Source organism: Abramis brama, assembly GCF_963993115.1.
Source record: "Abramis brama genome assembly, chromosome: 13".
In the NCBI taxonomy this organism is placed as follows: Eukaryota; Metazoa; Chordata; class Actinopteri; order Cypriniformes; family Leuciscidae; genus Abramis; species Abramis brama.
Genome location: NC_139975.1, coordinates 24,099,425 through 24,115,237, shown reverse-complemented (window position 1 = coordinate 24,115,237; position 15,813 = coordinate 24,099,425). Strand labels below are relative to the sequence as shown.

The 15,813-nt window shown below is 36.4% G+C and overlaps 1 protein-coding gene across 1 annotated transcript; it reads right to left on the bottom strand.

The window, feature by feature from the left end:
* Positions 1-9,558: 9,558 nt before the first annotated feature.
* msx2a (muscle segment homeobox 2a) lies at positions 9,559-14,201 on the bottom strand. Its single transcript, XM_084133773.1, has 2 exons — positions 13,686-14,201; positions 9,559-12,639 (listed from the first exon to the last, which is right to left on the bottom strand). Exons 1-2 carry the CDS (start codon positions 14,026-14,028, stop codon positions 12,185-12,187), a joined length of 798 nt encoding a protein of 265 aa, XP_083989899.1. The 5' UTR covers positions 14,029-14,201; the 3' UTR covers positions 9,559-12,184.
* Positions 14,202-15,813: the final 1,612 nt, after the last annotated feature.

The following is a 15,813-nucleotide window of genomic DNA, read 5'->3' as shown; positions in this document are numbered from 1 at the left end:
CCTCTGCCATTCCCACACCAGACACACGTCAAAGTAGCTGGAGCAACTTTTCTTTATTTATGGATATGACGAGATACACACTGGTGAGTGAAGTGTATTCAAATTTCCAGTGAAAAACCATCCTGCAAGGTCTAAAATATAAACAGGCTTACCATAGTGAATCAGGGTAAGACAAAAACATGTTTTGGAAGAAGGATTGATGATGTATTGACTGTTGTATTGATGATGTAAAAAAAGTTACATAGTAAGTACCTTTAAGAATCAGCATAGATTTATTTAGATAAGATGTATGAACATTGTTCAAATATGGCTAGCTGTGGAACAAGCAACATTCACTTAGTTAAAATGAGAAACAATTTGTATTTAATGATGATAAATATATAAACCTGGTTATTGTGCATTAGACTCAGTTTTTAGGTCGATTACAGAAATATTACCTGTTTAATTTGTGTATGACTGACAAACATACATACGTTCATTATTTAAACTGTGTAATCTAAATGGATGGAAATTTATGCAATTCAATTGCATAAATCTTAAATTTAGGGCAAAATATTTTTGAGTGTACTTTTTAAAAAGTGGTTACTTGAAGTAAGTCTAAAAATCAAAAATTGTATTTTTGATAATTATTATTTTTAATTAAAAAATTATTTGTTTTATTTTTTTAATCAAAAAAGTTGCATGTTGACATATTTGCATCACATGCTGATTCATTTGAGCAGTGATTCCTTTGTGCAGATGTGCAAAAAATCTTGCCAAGCAACATTTTATCCCAAAATGATCACTAACCTAAATCTTATAATGTGCTGTTTTCTGCTATTATGTAACCTTGCGTTAAAATCCATCGGTTCTCTGAACTTGTAACACAGATTAAGTGATTTGAACAGTCCTTTAAAAGTCTAGTCTTCACCCACAGCCATTTAGTTTTTGTTAAGCATGCTTAGAAACACAATCCAGGCCTTTTTCCTTTGATAAAAGCAAGAAAAGGGGCCGTATCTTTGCGTTTCACATGCGCCCTACAGTCCGACTGAGAATTTGATGACTCACTCAAAACAAGAGCAACAGCTTCCAGAGGAGAAAAATAAATAAATATAAAACTGAAAACAGCTGCACGAACCTCCCCCAGTTCATGAAAGAGTAAAGCAAACATCTATGTGATTCTCTGATTTGTTCTTATGTAAATGATCGAGAGGCAGTGGCAGAAACGGTCACACTATTCTCTTAATATTCATATTCATCTGATAAATCCAGTTCAACCCATCAGTCAAAGAGAATTAGTATTCATTGAATGTCACATCTCCAATCCTAATACACACATTGAAGCAGATGCTGTGGCGTACAAAATCTCTCATAGCATTCCCACAGGCATCACATTCAACGTGCTATGCAAACACTCCCTCACAGAGAGGTCAAAACACACTGTACTTTGTTATTCTGACCTTAAAGCATGCACAGCACACATCCTCTGGGAACATTTTATATACATTGCATCTCACCCTAAAAATAGTTTTGTTGTTGTCGAATCAGTGCAACAATCTTTGTCATTTCTACAGATGACTGAGTTACATTGCTGAGTGTACATTAAGGTACAACTAAACTCAGCGGTCGAGGTTGAGGTTATTTAAAGCTGCTGTATTTTTAGTTCACCGGCTTTTTTTTTTCTTTTAGCACTTTTGCTTTGCCAGTGAAATATTTATAATGGATCCAACCTCTAAGCTAAGACCTCTTAACCTTGCACATGGAGATTAAAAAAAAAAGCTCCACTTCCAGCCCGGAGATCAAAGTCACTGAAGTGCAAGCTCTCGTTCAGCAAAACAATGTCCACACCATTGGCATCAGAGGACCATAACTGTGTTGTTCTACATCCTGTGATGGAGAGTCATAGGGACGGAGATATAACATTCTCAGACAGTAATAGCCATGGGGAGAGAGCTGTGATCCACAAAGTGTTGGATGGGAGGATGTTCCTCTCTGTATGTGATTGGCTTCGAATCTGACACACTTCAGCCTAAGGCGGCGGTTCTTAACAGGTTTTGCTTCAGGTCCCAGTTATTATGTCGGACATTGAGTGATGATTGATGATCCAACATGGTAACAAAACTGTTTAGCAAGATATGAAGTATACAAAAACTGACATTTACATTTAATCATTTGCTTATTATTGGGTTCTATAAATGTCTCTCTTTGATGGCTTGTCTTTTCTTTTTGTGTGGTTTTGTTTATGATACTTGATGACGTCACAAATGTCATGCATCCTGTCCATGTTAGCTTCTTCCTATTGAAAGCATTATATATATGTCCATTTCAACAACAAAATGAAGTGTTTTGCCCTGTGTTTGACCCTTAAATAATTATAAGGCAGCAGCTTACACAAAGTATTAAACCAGGGTTCACCAATCTCGGTCCTGGAGGGCCGCTGTCCTGCAGAGTTTAGCTCCAACCCCAATTAAACACACCTGAACCAGCTAATCAAGGTCTCACTAGGCATACTAGAAACTTTCAAACAAGTGTGTTGGAGCTAAACTCTGCAGGACAGCGGCCCTCCAGGACCGAGATTGGTGAACCCTGTATTAAACTATACATTTCAAAAGTTTTGGGGTCGGAAAGATGATATCAATTAATCTTAAAGAAATAAGTCTCTTATGCTCACCAAGGCTGCATTTATTTGATTACAGTAACATTGTAAAATATTATGTAGAAATCAATAATTATAGACCAGTATTCTCCCGGTAATGTCTAAAGTTGCTGGGGAAAAAAATTAATTGCAAATTCTTTTATGCTGGAAAATATCAAATCAAAGTTGGTGCTGTATTATTTTGGATTTTAAGAAAGCGTTTGAAACCGTAAATCATGATATTTTGCTTTCTAGGTTATCACATTTTTACTTCTCAGTTGAGGCCATTATGTGGTTTAAATCTTATTTATAAAATAGGAAACAATGTGCAAGAGTTAAAATCAGAGTATTTAGATTGTAATATTGGAGTTCCACAAGGATCGATTTTAGGTCCGTTGTTGTTTAGTATGTATACGTAAATGATTTACCAAATGTCTTCTCCCCATATGTTGATTTGTCAAATGTGTTGATGGTGTTGTTATGTACATGCAAAATGTCAGCAACAGGCTGACAAGAGCTGATATGCGATAATTGTAATATATGATTGAGAAGAACCTTTGGCCAGTTATCATTTACTTTTAGAGGAACACATGACTGGACTAGACTTCCAACAGAACTAAAGGAATGAAAACATACAAAAGGTCATTGTGGTTTCTCTAGAAAGATGAAAATGTGCTTACTGTCCAATCAAAATTGCAGCCATTTGTAGAGATTCCTTTTGTGTTTGCATGTTAAATTTTTGTTTGTTTGTTTGTTTGTTACCGTATAACCTGCCAAGGGACTATGGAGGAAAAACGTTTATTCAGTGTTAACATGACCAATGTACAATGGAAATAGAAATATCTTAACAAAACATCTTAACACGGGTTTGGTTTCAAAAAAACTACAAAAAAAACTCCAAAGCAAAAAGGATAGTGTATAAATGATAACATACATGCATAAACATATTCAAAATAATTAATAAATAGATAAAGGGACTACAGTAGCAATAATAAAAATAATAATATTGGTGACTAGGTTAGTCACAAAGTTTAACAATCAAAACCTACAGAAAAGCACATGAAAATATTTCCCATACGTAACTCTATCATCACCATTAATATAAGCCTAAAGCGGAAACTGATACATTTCATTTGGAACACAAAAGAACATCAGAACACAAAAGAACCCAGGCCATTCTTTGTAAGTTGCAAAGTTGCAATGCCCACCTCCAGAAGGAGGAACCCCACACCCCAGAGAGCCCTAATTGGCACACATGACTATTTTTCTCACATCCGAAGGCAAGTGATCTATAAACGGAGACCATAAGTTCTGAAAGTTCTGTGCCTTACCCCTAAGCACAGCAGCCAGTCTCTCATGGGGCAAAACTGCAAAGATCTCTCTATACCTCTGAGTCACAGAGGTGGGAGTGTCAGTAATCCATCTAATAAGGATGCATTTCCTTGCCACAAGTAGTAGTTTATCTAACAGTTTGTAACCTGTTGCATCCAGTGTAAGTGTCATTGACTGCCTCTTGGATGGGAGCCCCAAAACAAAAAGACCAGGATCTTTTTTTCAATTTTATCTGAAGAATGGTGCTAATTTCGCAAGCATTGAAGCTCCAAAATCTAGAGAAATACTCGCAACTCCAAAAACAGTGAAAGTATGTCCCCAACTCTGTATGGCACTTAACACAAAGGGCAGATATAGTATGATCAATTTTATTCATTATTACTGGTGTTACATGTAATCTGTGCAATATCTTATATTGGGTCTCTCTGAGCCGGTTACAAGAAAAAGTGGACCTCACACATTTAATGGCCTCCTGCTAGTCATCATCTATATATTCATTGCACAGGTCTTCCTCACATTTGCGAGCTACTGTATGCAAGAGTCCAGAGGCATGAGAGTATATAAAAGAATGAAACCTAGATAAAAAATGAGCAGCATTAGTTTTGTTGAAGAGGAAACTCTCCAAATTGCTAAGTGCTGGCGAATCCAGCACAGATCTTTACTTTGAAAAAACATAATTTGTAAATAACCAAAGTGGTGTTGCTTTGGGAGATCAAACTTCTGTCGCAATTGTTGGAAGGACATTAGGGAGCCATCCTGGAACAAGTCCCCCAGTACACGAATCCCCTTCGTATGCCATGCTTTAAAGATAGGCGAACCTAAGCCCGGGGGTAAAGTCCTGATTCAGGTAAATTGGACTCAGCATAAACATAATTTCACCTCTCCCAAAGAACCTTGAGATCTGTCGGCAAACTTTAATCGCATTGTAAAGTATTGGATTTTTCCTCACTATATCAACATGCTTGTAGGGGCAAGCAAACAGACTCCAAATAGAGAATGGGAAACAAGCCCAGGAATCCACACTAGGACACAGATCACAGTAAGACATATAACACTCCCAAATGACTCTGGCATGGCAAGCCCAATTATAATATAAAATATTAGGCATAGCTAAGCTAAAGGCATATCCAGAGATACAGAGATAACCTCATATCGTTTGTATATTGTATTACATTCAGGAGCTTCCTTATATTTGTAATAGAAAAACGCTTCTGAATAAAGCCAGTCTGATCAGGGTTTATAAGGTTGGGGAGAACCATCTTGAGTCTTCTGGCCAGCAATTTAGAGAGTATCTTAGCATCAACTCCCAATTAAATGAATAGGGTGGTTTATCCTTTTTAAGAATTAGTGAAATATTTGCCAAATTTAAATTGGGTGGAAGCTGACCATTTTTCAATGAATCTGCAGACATTTCAGTAAGTGATCCTACTATTTCTTTTCACATTTTTTAATAGAATTCAGTTTATAGTGTTAAGAACTTCCTCTTCTGAAGTTGGCTTATATAGGTCCACTTGCTCCTCCAGTGTGAGAGAGGGGAGCTTAATGTTTTTAAGAAAATGGCTCATCCTTTGCTCTAACAGAGTGGCATTCTGATGAATAAAAATTTTGATAAAATTCTTTCATAATTTGATGAATGTATTTGTTTTCAAATCTATTAGCCCCAGAGTTATCCTTTAAAGATGAAATTACCTTAGTCTCTGCCACGAAAGAAGACGGTCTGGTTTACTCCCTGATTCATAAAGTCTTTGTTTGGCAAAGTCTTAGTTAATAACAAATCTAAAGCAGAACGGGCTGCATTAAGCGTCTGGGATAAGCCTCTGGAGGGTGACACTTTGAAATCTATCTCCAAAGTCTGAATTTTCTTCTCGAGCTCTGTTATATTTCTCATAGCCTCTTTCTTTTTTGCTGAGGTATAAGATATAATTACACCTCTCAGGTAGGTTTGGCTGACTCCCATAAGATGGATGAACTAACTTCAGGAGATTTATTGATGTAAATAAAATATTAAGATATTGCATAAATTTAGAACAGCTCATGAAGGATTCAGTCGCCACTGTCTACTGTACGGATCTCTATACGGGGATGAACTATTATTGTAATGGGAGAGTGGTCAGATAAAGTCCTAATTCCAATGAGGCAATCCATCGTTCTGTCCAATATCCCTTGCGATGACAAGAATAGATCTATATGCGAAAACGTTTGGTGAGGCTGGGAGAAAAAAGTATAATCTTTCCCCCTCATATGAACTGACTTCCAAACATCAAACAGTTCCAGATCCTTGTAAAATTCTAAAAGTCTAAGACTTTTCCTTGGTTTGGTACCTCTTGGAGGAGACTGGTCTATGGATGGGTCTAGTATGCAGTTAAAATCCCCTCCCTAGAGTATGAGAGAGCATGAGAATGAATGAGAGATGTCAGCAAGTAATTTGGGAAAAAATTGAGGCTTACATGCCGTGGGGGTGTAAATGCAGCCGATCAGCACATGTTCCCCATATAAAAAACCCGAAAGAAGTACATAGCGACCTTCATTATCTGTAATCGATTTTTCTGATTTAAAGGAGAGATTTTTATGAAGAAGAATTGCAACTCCCCTGCTATTGGACTAATAAGAGGAGAAAAAAACCTGGCCAACCCTGTTTCTGTGCAGCTTCATGTTCTATGTCAGAGAGATGGGTTTCTTGAAGCAACGCAATCTGACATTTCTCCTTCTGAAAAAAAGAGAGAAGTTGCCTTTTGACAACATGGTTAATGCCTTTCACATTGAGGCTAATTCATTTAAGATCACTCATAGACAAATTTTACCATAACATTGAAATAGTCTTGATAAAACCAAAATCCAGGAATGAAAGAGCTCTGGGGTGTTAAAACAGCACGAAGAATGGTAATAATAATGAACAAAACAGCACACCAAACAAAACCAAAACATCCCTGCCCCGTTATCAAAAAGATTACAAACCTTGCATGATAAACACATCCCCCCCCAGGACGGCTATTAAATGATCAGTTACAGCCTGTACCAGACTGGACTGTTCAGCTGAGGAACCACCATCTTTGTTACCCTGATTAGCAGGCGGTTGGCCTTTTGCTGTCGTGCGGCCCCTTCTAGTTAGTTGTTGAGAAGCCGCGGGACCTGACCATGACATGTTTACGAGTTGGATGATGAAAATTAAAGGAAAACAGCCACGCAGTTTAATGTAAAAGTGAGAAAATATGGTGGTCTCGGGAGCTCGGCGAAAACATGCCACTTAGAACGAGAGCATCACGTGACTCCCCAAATAAATGTTTTCTATTTGAATATATTTTCAAATGTAATTTATTCCTCTGATGCAAAGCTTAATTTTCAGCATTATTACAGTCTTTAGTGTCACATGATCCTTCAGAAATCATTTTAATATAAGAAGTTTATTTAACAAAGTTTGGGAGGACAATGTTCAGGTAATCCAACCAATCAGGGCGAGAAGAGTCCTCTCTCTCTCTCTCTCTCTCTCTCTCTCACACACACACACACACATATATATATATATATATATATATATATATATATAAATATGTATAGGCCTATATATATATATATATATATATATATATATATGATATAAAAAAACACAATTAAAAAGAAATTCCTAATAGAAATAGCCTAAGTTTATTTTTTTCAGTTTAGGGTCCAATTCTCACTATTAACTAGTTTATTAACTAATTATTATTACTAATAGCATGCACATTACTAGGACATTGGCTGTTTATTAGTACTTATAAAACACATATTAATGCCTTATTCTGCATGACCAGATTCTACATCCCATAATCCTTCCCAAAACCTATTAACAACTACCTTACTAACTATTAATAAGCAGTAATTATGAGTTTATTGAGGCAGAAATCTTAGTTAATATTTAGTAGTAATGAGAATTGAACCCTAATCTAATGTGTGGCCAATATATATATTGACCCCAGACTTTTGAACAGTTGTCTAGATCATTACACTGAGTATAGGATATAAAATGAACACTTTAGCATCTTGAATATGTATTAGTATTATTTAATGATGTAATTTGTGTTTTAATTAGCTCACAATTCAAATAAAGGTAAGCATCGACGACACCTGCATAACTACAGAGATCTTCCTGGAGGACAGCTTTTAGACAGCCTCATTCCCCTGCTGTTAAGAGGCTGAATAAAGCGATTGTTTCATAAAACACACCTGCTCAAGGGCTTTGAAGCGAGATAAAGGGATTTCCCATAATGACACCATCTGAAATAAAAAGAGTGTTTCATTTCAGCCTCTGGAGTAAAGGAGTCACCGCGTGCTCAGATACGACTCTTTTTGTGCCGTGCTTCAGCTGAAAGATGAATTCCCATTGCGTGAATATATCTTCCTCCATCTAATTTGACATTTAATCTTAACTGTGTGATCTTGGCACATTGATATATGCACTGTTGCTCATTGTTTCTTCATTTATCTTACAGAATTTTCATCATTGAATCATTCTCTCAGACAGCCTCTTGTTTCGAGAAAACATGTTTCTCCAAAGCTTAGTGAAGAGGAAAACACAGAGTCAGAAGTTTGTTTCTCTCAGACTGGTTTTGCTGCATGCTCTGCTGAGCAGAGAGATGCCTGAGCCACTGGTCATGTTGGCAGGTGTGTGCAGCTCAGCACAGCAGCATCGGTTGGCTTCTTTTACTCCCCATCAGAGCCATTGTGCTCTTTGTCAATCAATTGTGCACTCCTTTGAGCAATTACCACAATTTATTCCACCTCGGACGCACCTCGCATATTTTGTGTAAACATTGCACACAAATTATTTTTTGCTCCTCCGAAGATGGAAGTTGTATTTGCATGTCTATAAAAAATGACAGGCACAGGAAATTTGTTCACAGATGCAACCTTGAGCAGGTAAAAACGTTGCACTTGTGTGACATAATATACATCCGGGGTCTATCAGAAGTTTGTGGCATGTCCTTATATTAATTTTTTTTTCTACCATTATTTCTGTTAAAAATCATGTGTGCACTCAGACAGAAGGGCTTTTGTTTCACTAAAATGTACTATGCAGTGATAAAAGTGGTGTTACAATAAATATAGACAAAATAAATAGACTAATAAATAAAGATACATCGTAATAAAAAATATTTTTTGTAAACTTAAATATATATATATATATATATATATATATTTTTTTTTTTTTTTTTTCAATGTGCATCGTCAATGGACTGTCTTGACTTTATTTTCTCAGAGAAATTGCTACATCTAGTGGACAGTTAAAACACAGACACAGGCACTACTGGATAAGCCATATACATTGGTACCAGGTCAGCAGGACCAAATCACTTAGATAAATAAAATAGCCTACATCTGTGAATAGCAGCATCTAGGAAGCCAATAATGTTTTGAAGCCACTGCATTAACAAAGGAAAATGTTGGGCTTGAAGATCAAAAATGGTCCTTTATCAGTAGCCTAGCCTATTTAGTCACAGAATATTTACTTCTGTCATTAGCACTGCAGTCTTTGTACGACGCAAAAGGCCTCCCACTCTTTTAACCCTCCTATTGCATTCGGGTCCATTTTGACCCGGAAGAGGTAGGCCCCTACATCATTTTTTTTTTTTTTTATTAAGATTAATTATTTGTACTTAAAATTTTAGAGATGACATTTTGTGAATGTGTTAAGACTGTCAAAATACACATCATTTCTTATTTAATTTTTCCAGACTTTTTTGACAAAAAATGTAGCCTAAGAGATATAGCTAACCATTTAAATTAAATTGATACACTTTTTGCGTTTGGGTCCGTTTTGACCCGAAAGTGAACTGTGGCTTTATGCATGAAATTATGCTGCTGTTTAATTATGTATCTATTTGTTAGATTTGTCTACGCACCGTAAACCCCTTGGGTAGGATTAGGGGTGTGAAGTGCGTACGTATTAGGCTACACGCCATAAAGTTATAAGTTTCAAATGAATTAATTAAAGTCAAGGAAGGTCATTGTGGTAATTCTCGTATTAAATGTTCATATGAATTTAAATAACATTTCTCTTTTATTGCATCACCCTTTTTGCTGCAGTTCCTGAAATATTAAAAAAATTCAAAGAATGGTTACACTTTATTTTAAGGTGATGTACAGTAGTTACATTGCTTACATAAGAACTGAGTAATATTAATTAGCTACATGTACTTACAATAGAGTTACGGTTAGGGTTAGGTTAGTTACTTGTAATTCTGCATAATTTACTGTTATTACAATGGTAAGTACATGTAGTAATGTGTAACTACATCACTTTAAAAGAAAGTGTTTCCCAAATAATTTCTCAGCTTTTTTAATTAATAAAAATAGGGTAAATGAAGTAATAGCATGGTAAAAAAAAAAAAAAAAAACATTCAAACTTTAGTGCATTCACTCATTAATGAGAAGTTAGTGATTAGATACAATATGGTTTTAGTTTATATAAATTTTAAGTTGTGACTTTTATAAGCTTATAGAGCATATGGAAATGCAGATATTGTTGCAATGTGCATATTAGTGGCTTTGTTTTATCTATTGTAATGAATGAATGTGTTTCAGTTAAATTATAGTATACAATTATGAGAGTTTTTAAGGTCAGTGAGAGGCAATTTTATTTAGTAAATGGTTTCTTTTTTCTCTCAAGCTCATTTAATAACGTGAAGTGCTACATGAATAAATACAATAAAAGCTCCTTTTTTTAGACCTCCCTGCTTGTAGTCACTGTGGATCAAAGCCTTCAATGGACTGAACAGTCAGAACAACTTGGCATGAGGATCTTTTGAGTTTCAACCAAGATTTCGGTTCAAAAGTCAGTTTTGTGCCACAGAAAGATCTGTTATCAAACTAATGTTTTAAAAACAAAGAGATGGAAATGGACTGTGAAATGACTGCTAATTGTGACATGGCTGTACAGTAATGGGAAACACTTTGTTGGTGCCAAACAATGCCACAGTTAAGCGAGCAAAACAAGGTGAAGCCAACCAATCATGTAATGTTTTTAAGCTCTCATACACCATTTCACACTGGTGGAGTTAAACTTGGAGGGTAAGGACAATTAATAAAGGGTCTGGTTGATGTAGAGCTCGGCATTCACAATCAGTTAAGGCTCAAAGTCAAATTACGATACAAAGCCAAGGGTATTTTTAAAAGAGTAGACCAAGCGATGAAGACCTACCAAGGGACATGCTAAGACACGGTTGGTGTCTACGGAAAATAAGCACTTGTGTTCAATCACTCCGGCTCAGGGACTGTGACTGAAGGGGGCTATTATATCGGGCTATTTTAACTGTGTAGATACCCCACATATATGTAATTACACCAGTGGAAGATTATTTCATGGAAAGTCAGCGATAGAACAAAGCCAATTAATCCATCATAAATTACATGCAACATTGAATTTCGTAGAAATGCATCAGGTCGACACATTCCTTGGTCGCAGCACACAGAGAGATTTACGAACTTCAATACTTACGCGGCTAACCCAGTGTTTTAGTGCGTCATGTAATGACACCGTTTAATTAACTTTCCTGGGACCACCAGCATGAAGAGAGATCCAGAGGTCAACCAGCATTTCCACTGATTATGAGCACAGACGCTTAAAAAAAGCCTCTTTTCAGCAGCTCAATTTAAAAAGCATTAGCAATCATGCGACTTGAAGCGTGAGCTGATCTCCTAAAACACCTCAGAAATCTGAGCAAAAAAAAAAAAGGTTTAATCTTAGTAGTTTTTCCTCTAAAATTTCCCATTGGGAAATGAAACAAATACACAGGCCTATCGGTGTAACTCTAAATCAGCTCATTCTGTAATTCAAGTGTAAAATATGTTACATTTGCTTCTCATAAACATTTGAATTGGGATTCATTAAACAAAAATACTTTATTCTAAGGCTATGTGGTAAAATCATTAATATATTTGACTTTTTCTTTAGTGTGACTCACTATATTTTAATGCAAAACATTGGGTAAGATAACATCCTAAAATGCCCTGGCTGGAAAGTTACAAGAACGGCATTTTGACACTTTAAAATCAGAAAACTCAAACCTGCAAGTCTACGTTTCATTTGTTCTTTGTGGTTTCCAAAGTAGATTAATGTCTAAAAATGTAAAATAGTAATCCGGTGCATTTATAAAACCTAATGGCAACCCATGTTGATGTGTCAAACATACAAATATCAGTCCAGCAGATAAACCAGAAGTGTTTCCACGAATAATATTGATGCAATAGTTTGTATAAGATCCTCTAGACTGGCTCCACAGAGTAGCCGTCTTTGGACAGAGGACACATAGTGTAACCCACCGGTGTGGAGTATATTCCTACAGGTGCGAAGGGCAGCATATGTCTGCTGAAAGGGAAGGACTGTCCACACAATAGAGCTGCAGTCTGGGCTTGGGTACAGAGAGGGAATGGTAGAGTAAGGCCAGGATGCAAGACGGGTTTGCTGGTCATTTTGAGCCTCTCCAGCTCTGCCTCCTGCAGTCGCTTAGCCTTCGCTCTTCGGTTCTGGAACCAGATCTTCACCTGTGTCTCGGTCAGGCTGAGAGAGCTGGAAAACTCAGCACGTTCTGCGATGGACAGGTATTGCTTCTGACGGAACTTCCGCTCGAGGGCCAAGAGCTGCGTAGTGGTGAAAGGGGTTCGGGGTTTACGGTTCGTCTTGTGCTTTCTGAGAGTGCATGCTGAGGGACTCGGTGGTCCTGTAAAATGAGTTCATAAATTAGCTCGTAAAAGACTTGGAAACAAACAGCTCGGGTAGATGACTAATTTGCTTTAACACCTGGCAAACTCATAAAATACATTGTGTACCAGATCAAATCGGCTGTACACAATGTCTGAATGCTTAATTTGGAAATCAGACATTTATGCTTGTAAATAGTTACTTTTTTTTTTTTTTTTTGATCATGTAACACTGTAAAATCTAATTAGTTAGACTTACTATAAAAAGTTATATGATCAATAAGTTATGACAACATATGTTTTTACATAGCTTTAACTCATCAAAATTAGTTAAGCAATTGTCAACTGCTTTTATAAGTTATACAAGATTCAACTCGTTTTTTAAGGCAGTTTAATGTAATTTAAGTTTAAATGACTTAAACATCCAAGTTGATTGTACTTAAAAATTTAAGGCAGCAACTAATTTTTTACAGTGCTTAAAAAAAGAATGCAAACCGATTACCTTAAAAACTAAGTTAAGTGAAATAGGAATAGTATGGTGTACTGACAATGCTTAGTTAGTACAGTTTTCTGAGTAAACAAGGCATAGTAGGTGAATAGTAGCCTACAGATTGCTAGATTTTTACAATTAAGTGAAGATATTAACTAACGTTATAAACTAACTGAACAACTGTTGTAGTTTACAGTGTAGGCTACTGATCCATTTTAAAATGCATTCTTTTGCAGGGCACTGTATATTCCTTATGCATTTCCTACTATATCTGTTTTTTGTATTATTTAAATGATAAAACAAAACCATTTACAATGAAGACATGGGGTTAATTGCTAGAATCACTCACTAAAAATCACACACACACACACACACACACACACACACACACCAGTTGATTAAAAAATGGCTCAGAAAAGTTAGTTCTGAGAAAGGCTTAATTATATTTTACAAGATGCCACGTTGTACACCCTAATGTCATTCAGACATTATAATGTTATTAGGCTACTTAGTGCCAATAACATAAAATAGTAATAAAATAGTTTTTTTTGTTGTTGTTTTAACCTGACGACTTACGTGGTGATGTTGATAGTCTGGGTTTATTGATCCAGGAAGAGTCCTCCTTGACAGATTCACAACGTTTGGAGGAATAAATCACAGATCGATCATCTTGATTTATTATGCATGGCATCTGAATCAGTTCCTGTGAAGTTGATTCAGTCCTTCCCTTCTTCGACATGAGGGCTTCGACGCTGAACGGGAGGCTTTGCGTGCGAACCGAACGCTCCGGCGGAGATGACCGTGAACCATGGTCATCCTCATCTTCATCGGAGGACACTTTACCTTTATAATTAGCTGAAATCATTCCGCGTAAAATAACTATATCTATATTCCACATGGAAATTTGAGAAAGAACCATAAACCTGTAAGCTCGCTCTTCGTTGCTTAACTTTTACATGACTAACAATAACTTGACAAAAGTTACAAGACTATCCGAAGTTTGAACCAATCATCGTTCAGTCAGAGGCTGCGTCTAAACCCCAGAGAGCCGCCCACTTTAGACTTTGTGGACATCCTGAGACACAGAATGAGTGTTTGTAGGGAGATGAAGCGTGATTGCCTCATCAAGAGAGAGATCCTTAGCCGTTAAATGATACTCGGATAAAGAGGTTATATTTAGACCATGATGTGGTGTTAGTGGGGGAATATATGAGCTAAAATTAGACTTTACGTTTTGCTTCAAATTACTCTCCCATCAATAATTTGTAGGGTAAATCAAGCTTGTCACATATGAAGTCAGCATAATTTGGACACTTTTTTGGTAAAATGTGTAAATAAATCTATTCTACCTACACTATAAATGTTTTAAACAAATGATCAATGTCTCTTGAATCTCCAACTATGGTTTTTGAATGAATATAGGTGAAGATACAGAGATTAATTTTTATTTTATTTTTAATCTACAGCTGTATTCAGGTAAATTGTGACGGTGCAATTGCAAGTTTGCAAGAACTGTTTTAAAACAATATATCTTTCAAGAATTAGGACTGACTCAAGTTTTAATGGTTTTAATATTTTATTTAAAAACAACAACAACAATTTATTAAAACCTAAATACAGCAACCTGATAACTGATAACATTTGTGACACACGTTTGGAGGGGACCAACTGTTTCAAGCTAGCATGTAAATTACAGTAATTATATTGTTGTTGCTATTAACACCTTGTAATTAGGCTCCTGGAATCCGGTTCTTTTTTACCAGGATTTAACCGTAATACCGGAAAATTGCTACCCTCTCAAGGTGTATGGCGCCCACTCATATAGCACGAGTCTGTCAATTTAAAGGCTATGAACTTTGCTCTGCTTTGTCAGAGTTCACAAGACAAATGCTGTGGAATGCACAGAAAATCAAACAGAAGTAAAAATGATGGAAAAGTTTTGAAAAATACGCATTTAATGTTAGGATCTTTGCACAATCTAATCTAATCAAAACAAACTTCACATGCAACTCCTTTTTTTTTTCTCACACTGCAGAATTTGCATTGCACCGTGGTAATTATTTGATTCCAAGAGAATGCAGAAGTACAAGTCAGTCCTGTCAAAACTAACACTTAAGTGTCTCCACCAAGTCTGGGCTCCTGCACCATTATTACAGCTCTCCAGAAGAGTCATACTCTGTAATCGTGACAGGTTTAATTCTGTGGCAAAGGCCTTGGTTTATGGCTTCATTAAGCTTTATGAATCACTGTGTTTGCATCACTTGCATTCTATACTTAAATGCTTTGGGAATCATTTTAGCATTCACCTTTACATATTCCCCTCTGTAATAGCAGTGATTAGGGTGCACTCCTGGGGTTAAAAATCAGGCTAATTTGTGTTTCTTTTGTGGTGTCTTTAAAGTCACATAGAATGTTAAACTAGAGAATTAAGTGGAAGGAAAAAAGTCTGTAGACTAGCAGGAACAGCATATTGTGCTCATTAGTGGGGAAAAAAGGAAAATGTCAGGAAGTTTACTCCTGCCAATACTGTCACATAATATGTAATATGTACAGGGTCAACACTGGAGGGAATTGAACAGATAATCCTTGACAAGGATTTGGCTGCTGTGGCCTGTGGCGCTGTAGACAAGGCAGATTGTTACAGCATGAGCCAAAATGACTGATTGTTACAGAATTGCTACATGGGAACGCACACCAGGTGGAT

What these genes read in the sequence shown, in the direction of transcription:
- msx2a (XM_084133773.1), bottom strand. Translation starts at nt 14,028, where the DNA reads ATGGTTCTTTCTCAAATTTCCATGTGGAATATAGATATAGTTATTTTA. An exon ending in CAGACTATCAACATCACCAC is followed by an intron (nt 12,640 to 13,685) that starts GTAAGTCGTCAG and finishes CTCATTTTACAG; the next exon opens with GACCACCGAGTCCCTCAGCA.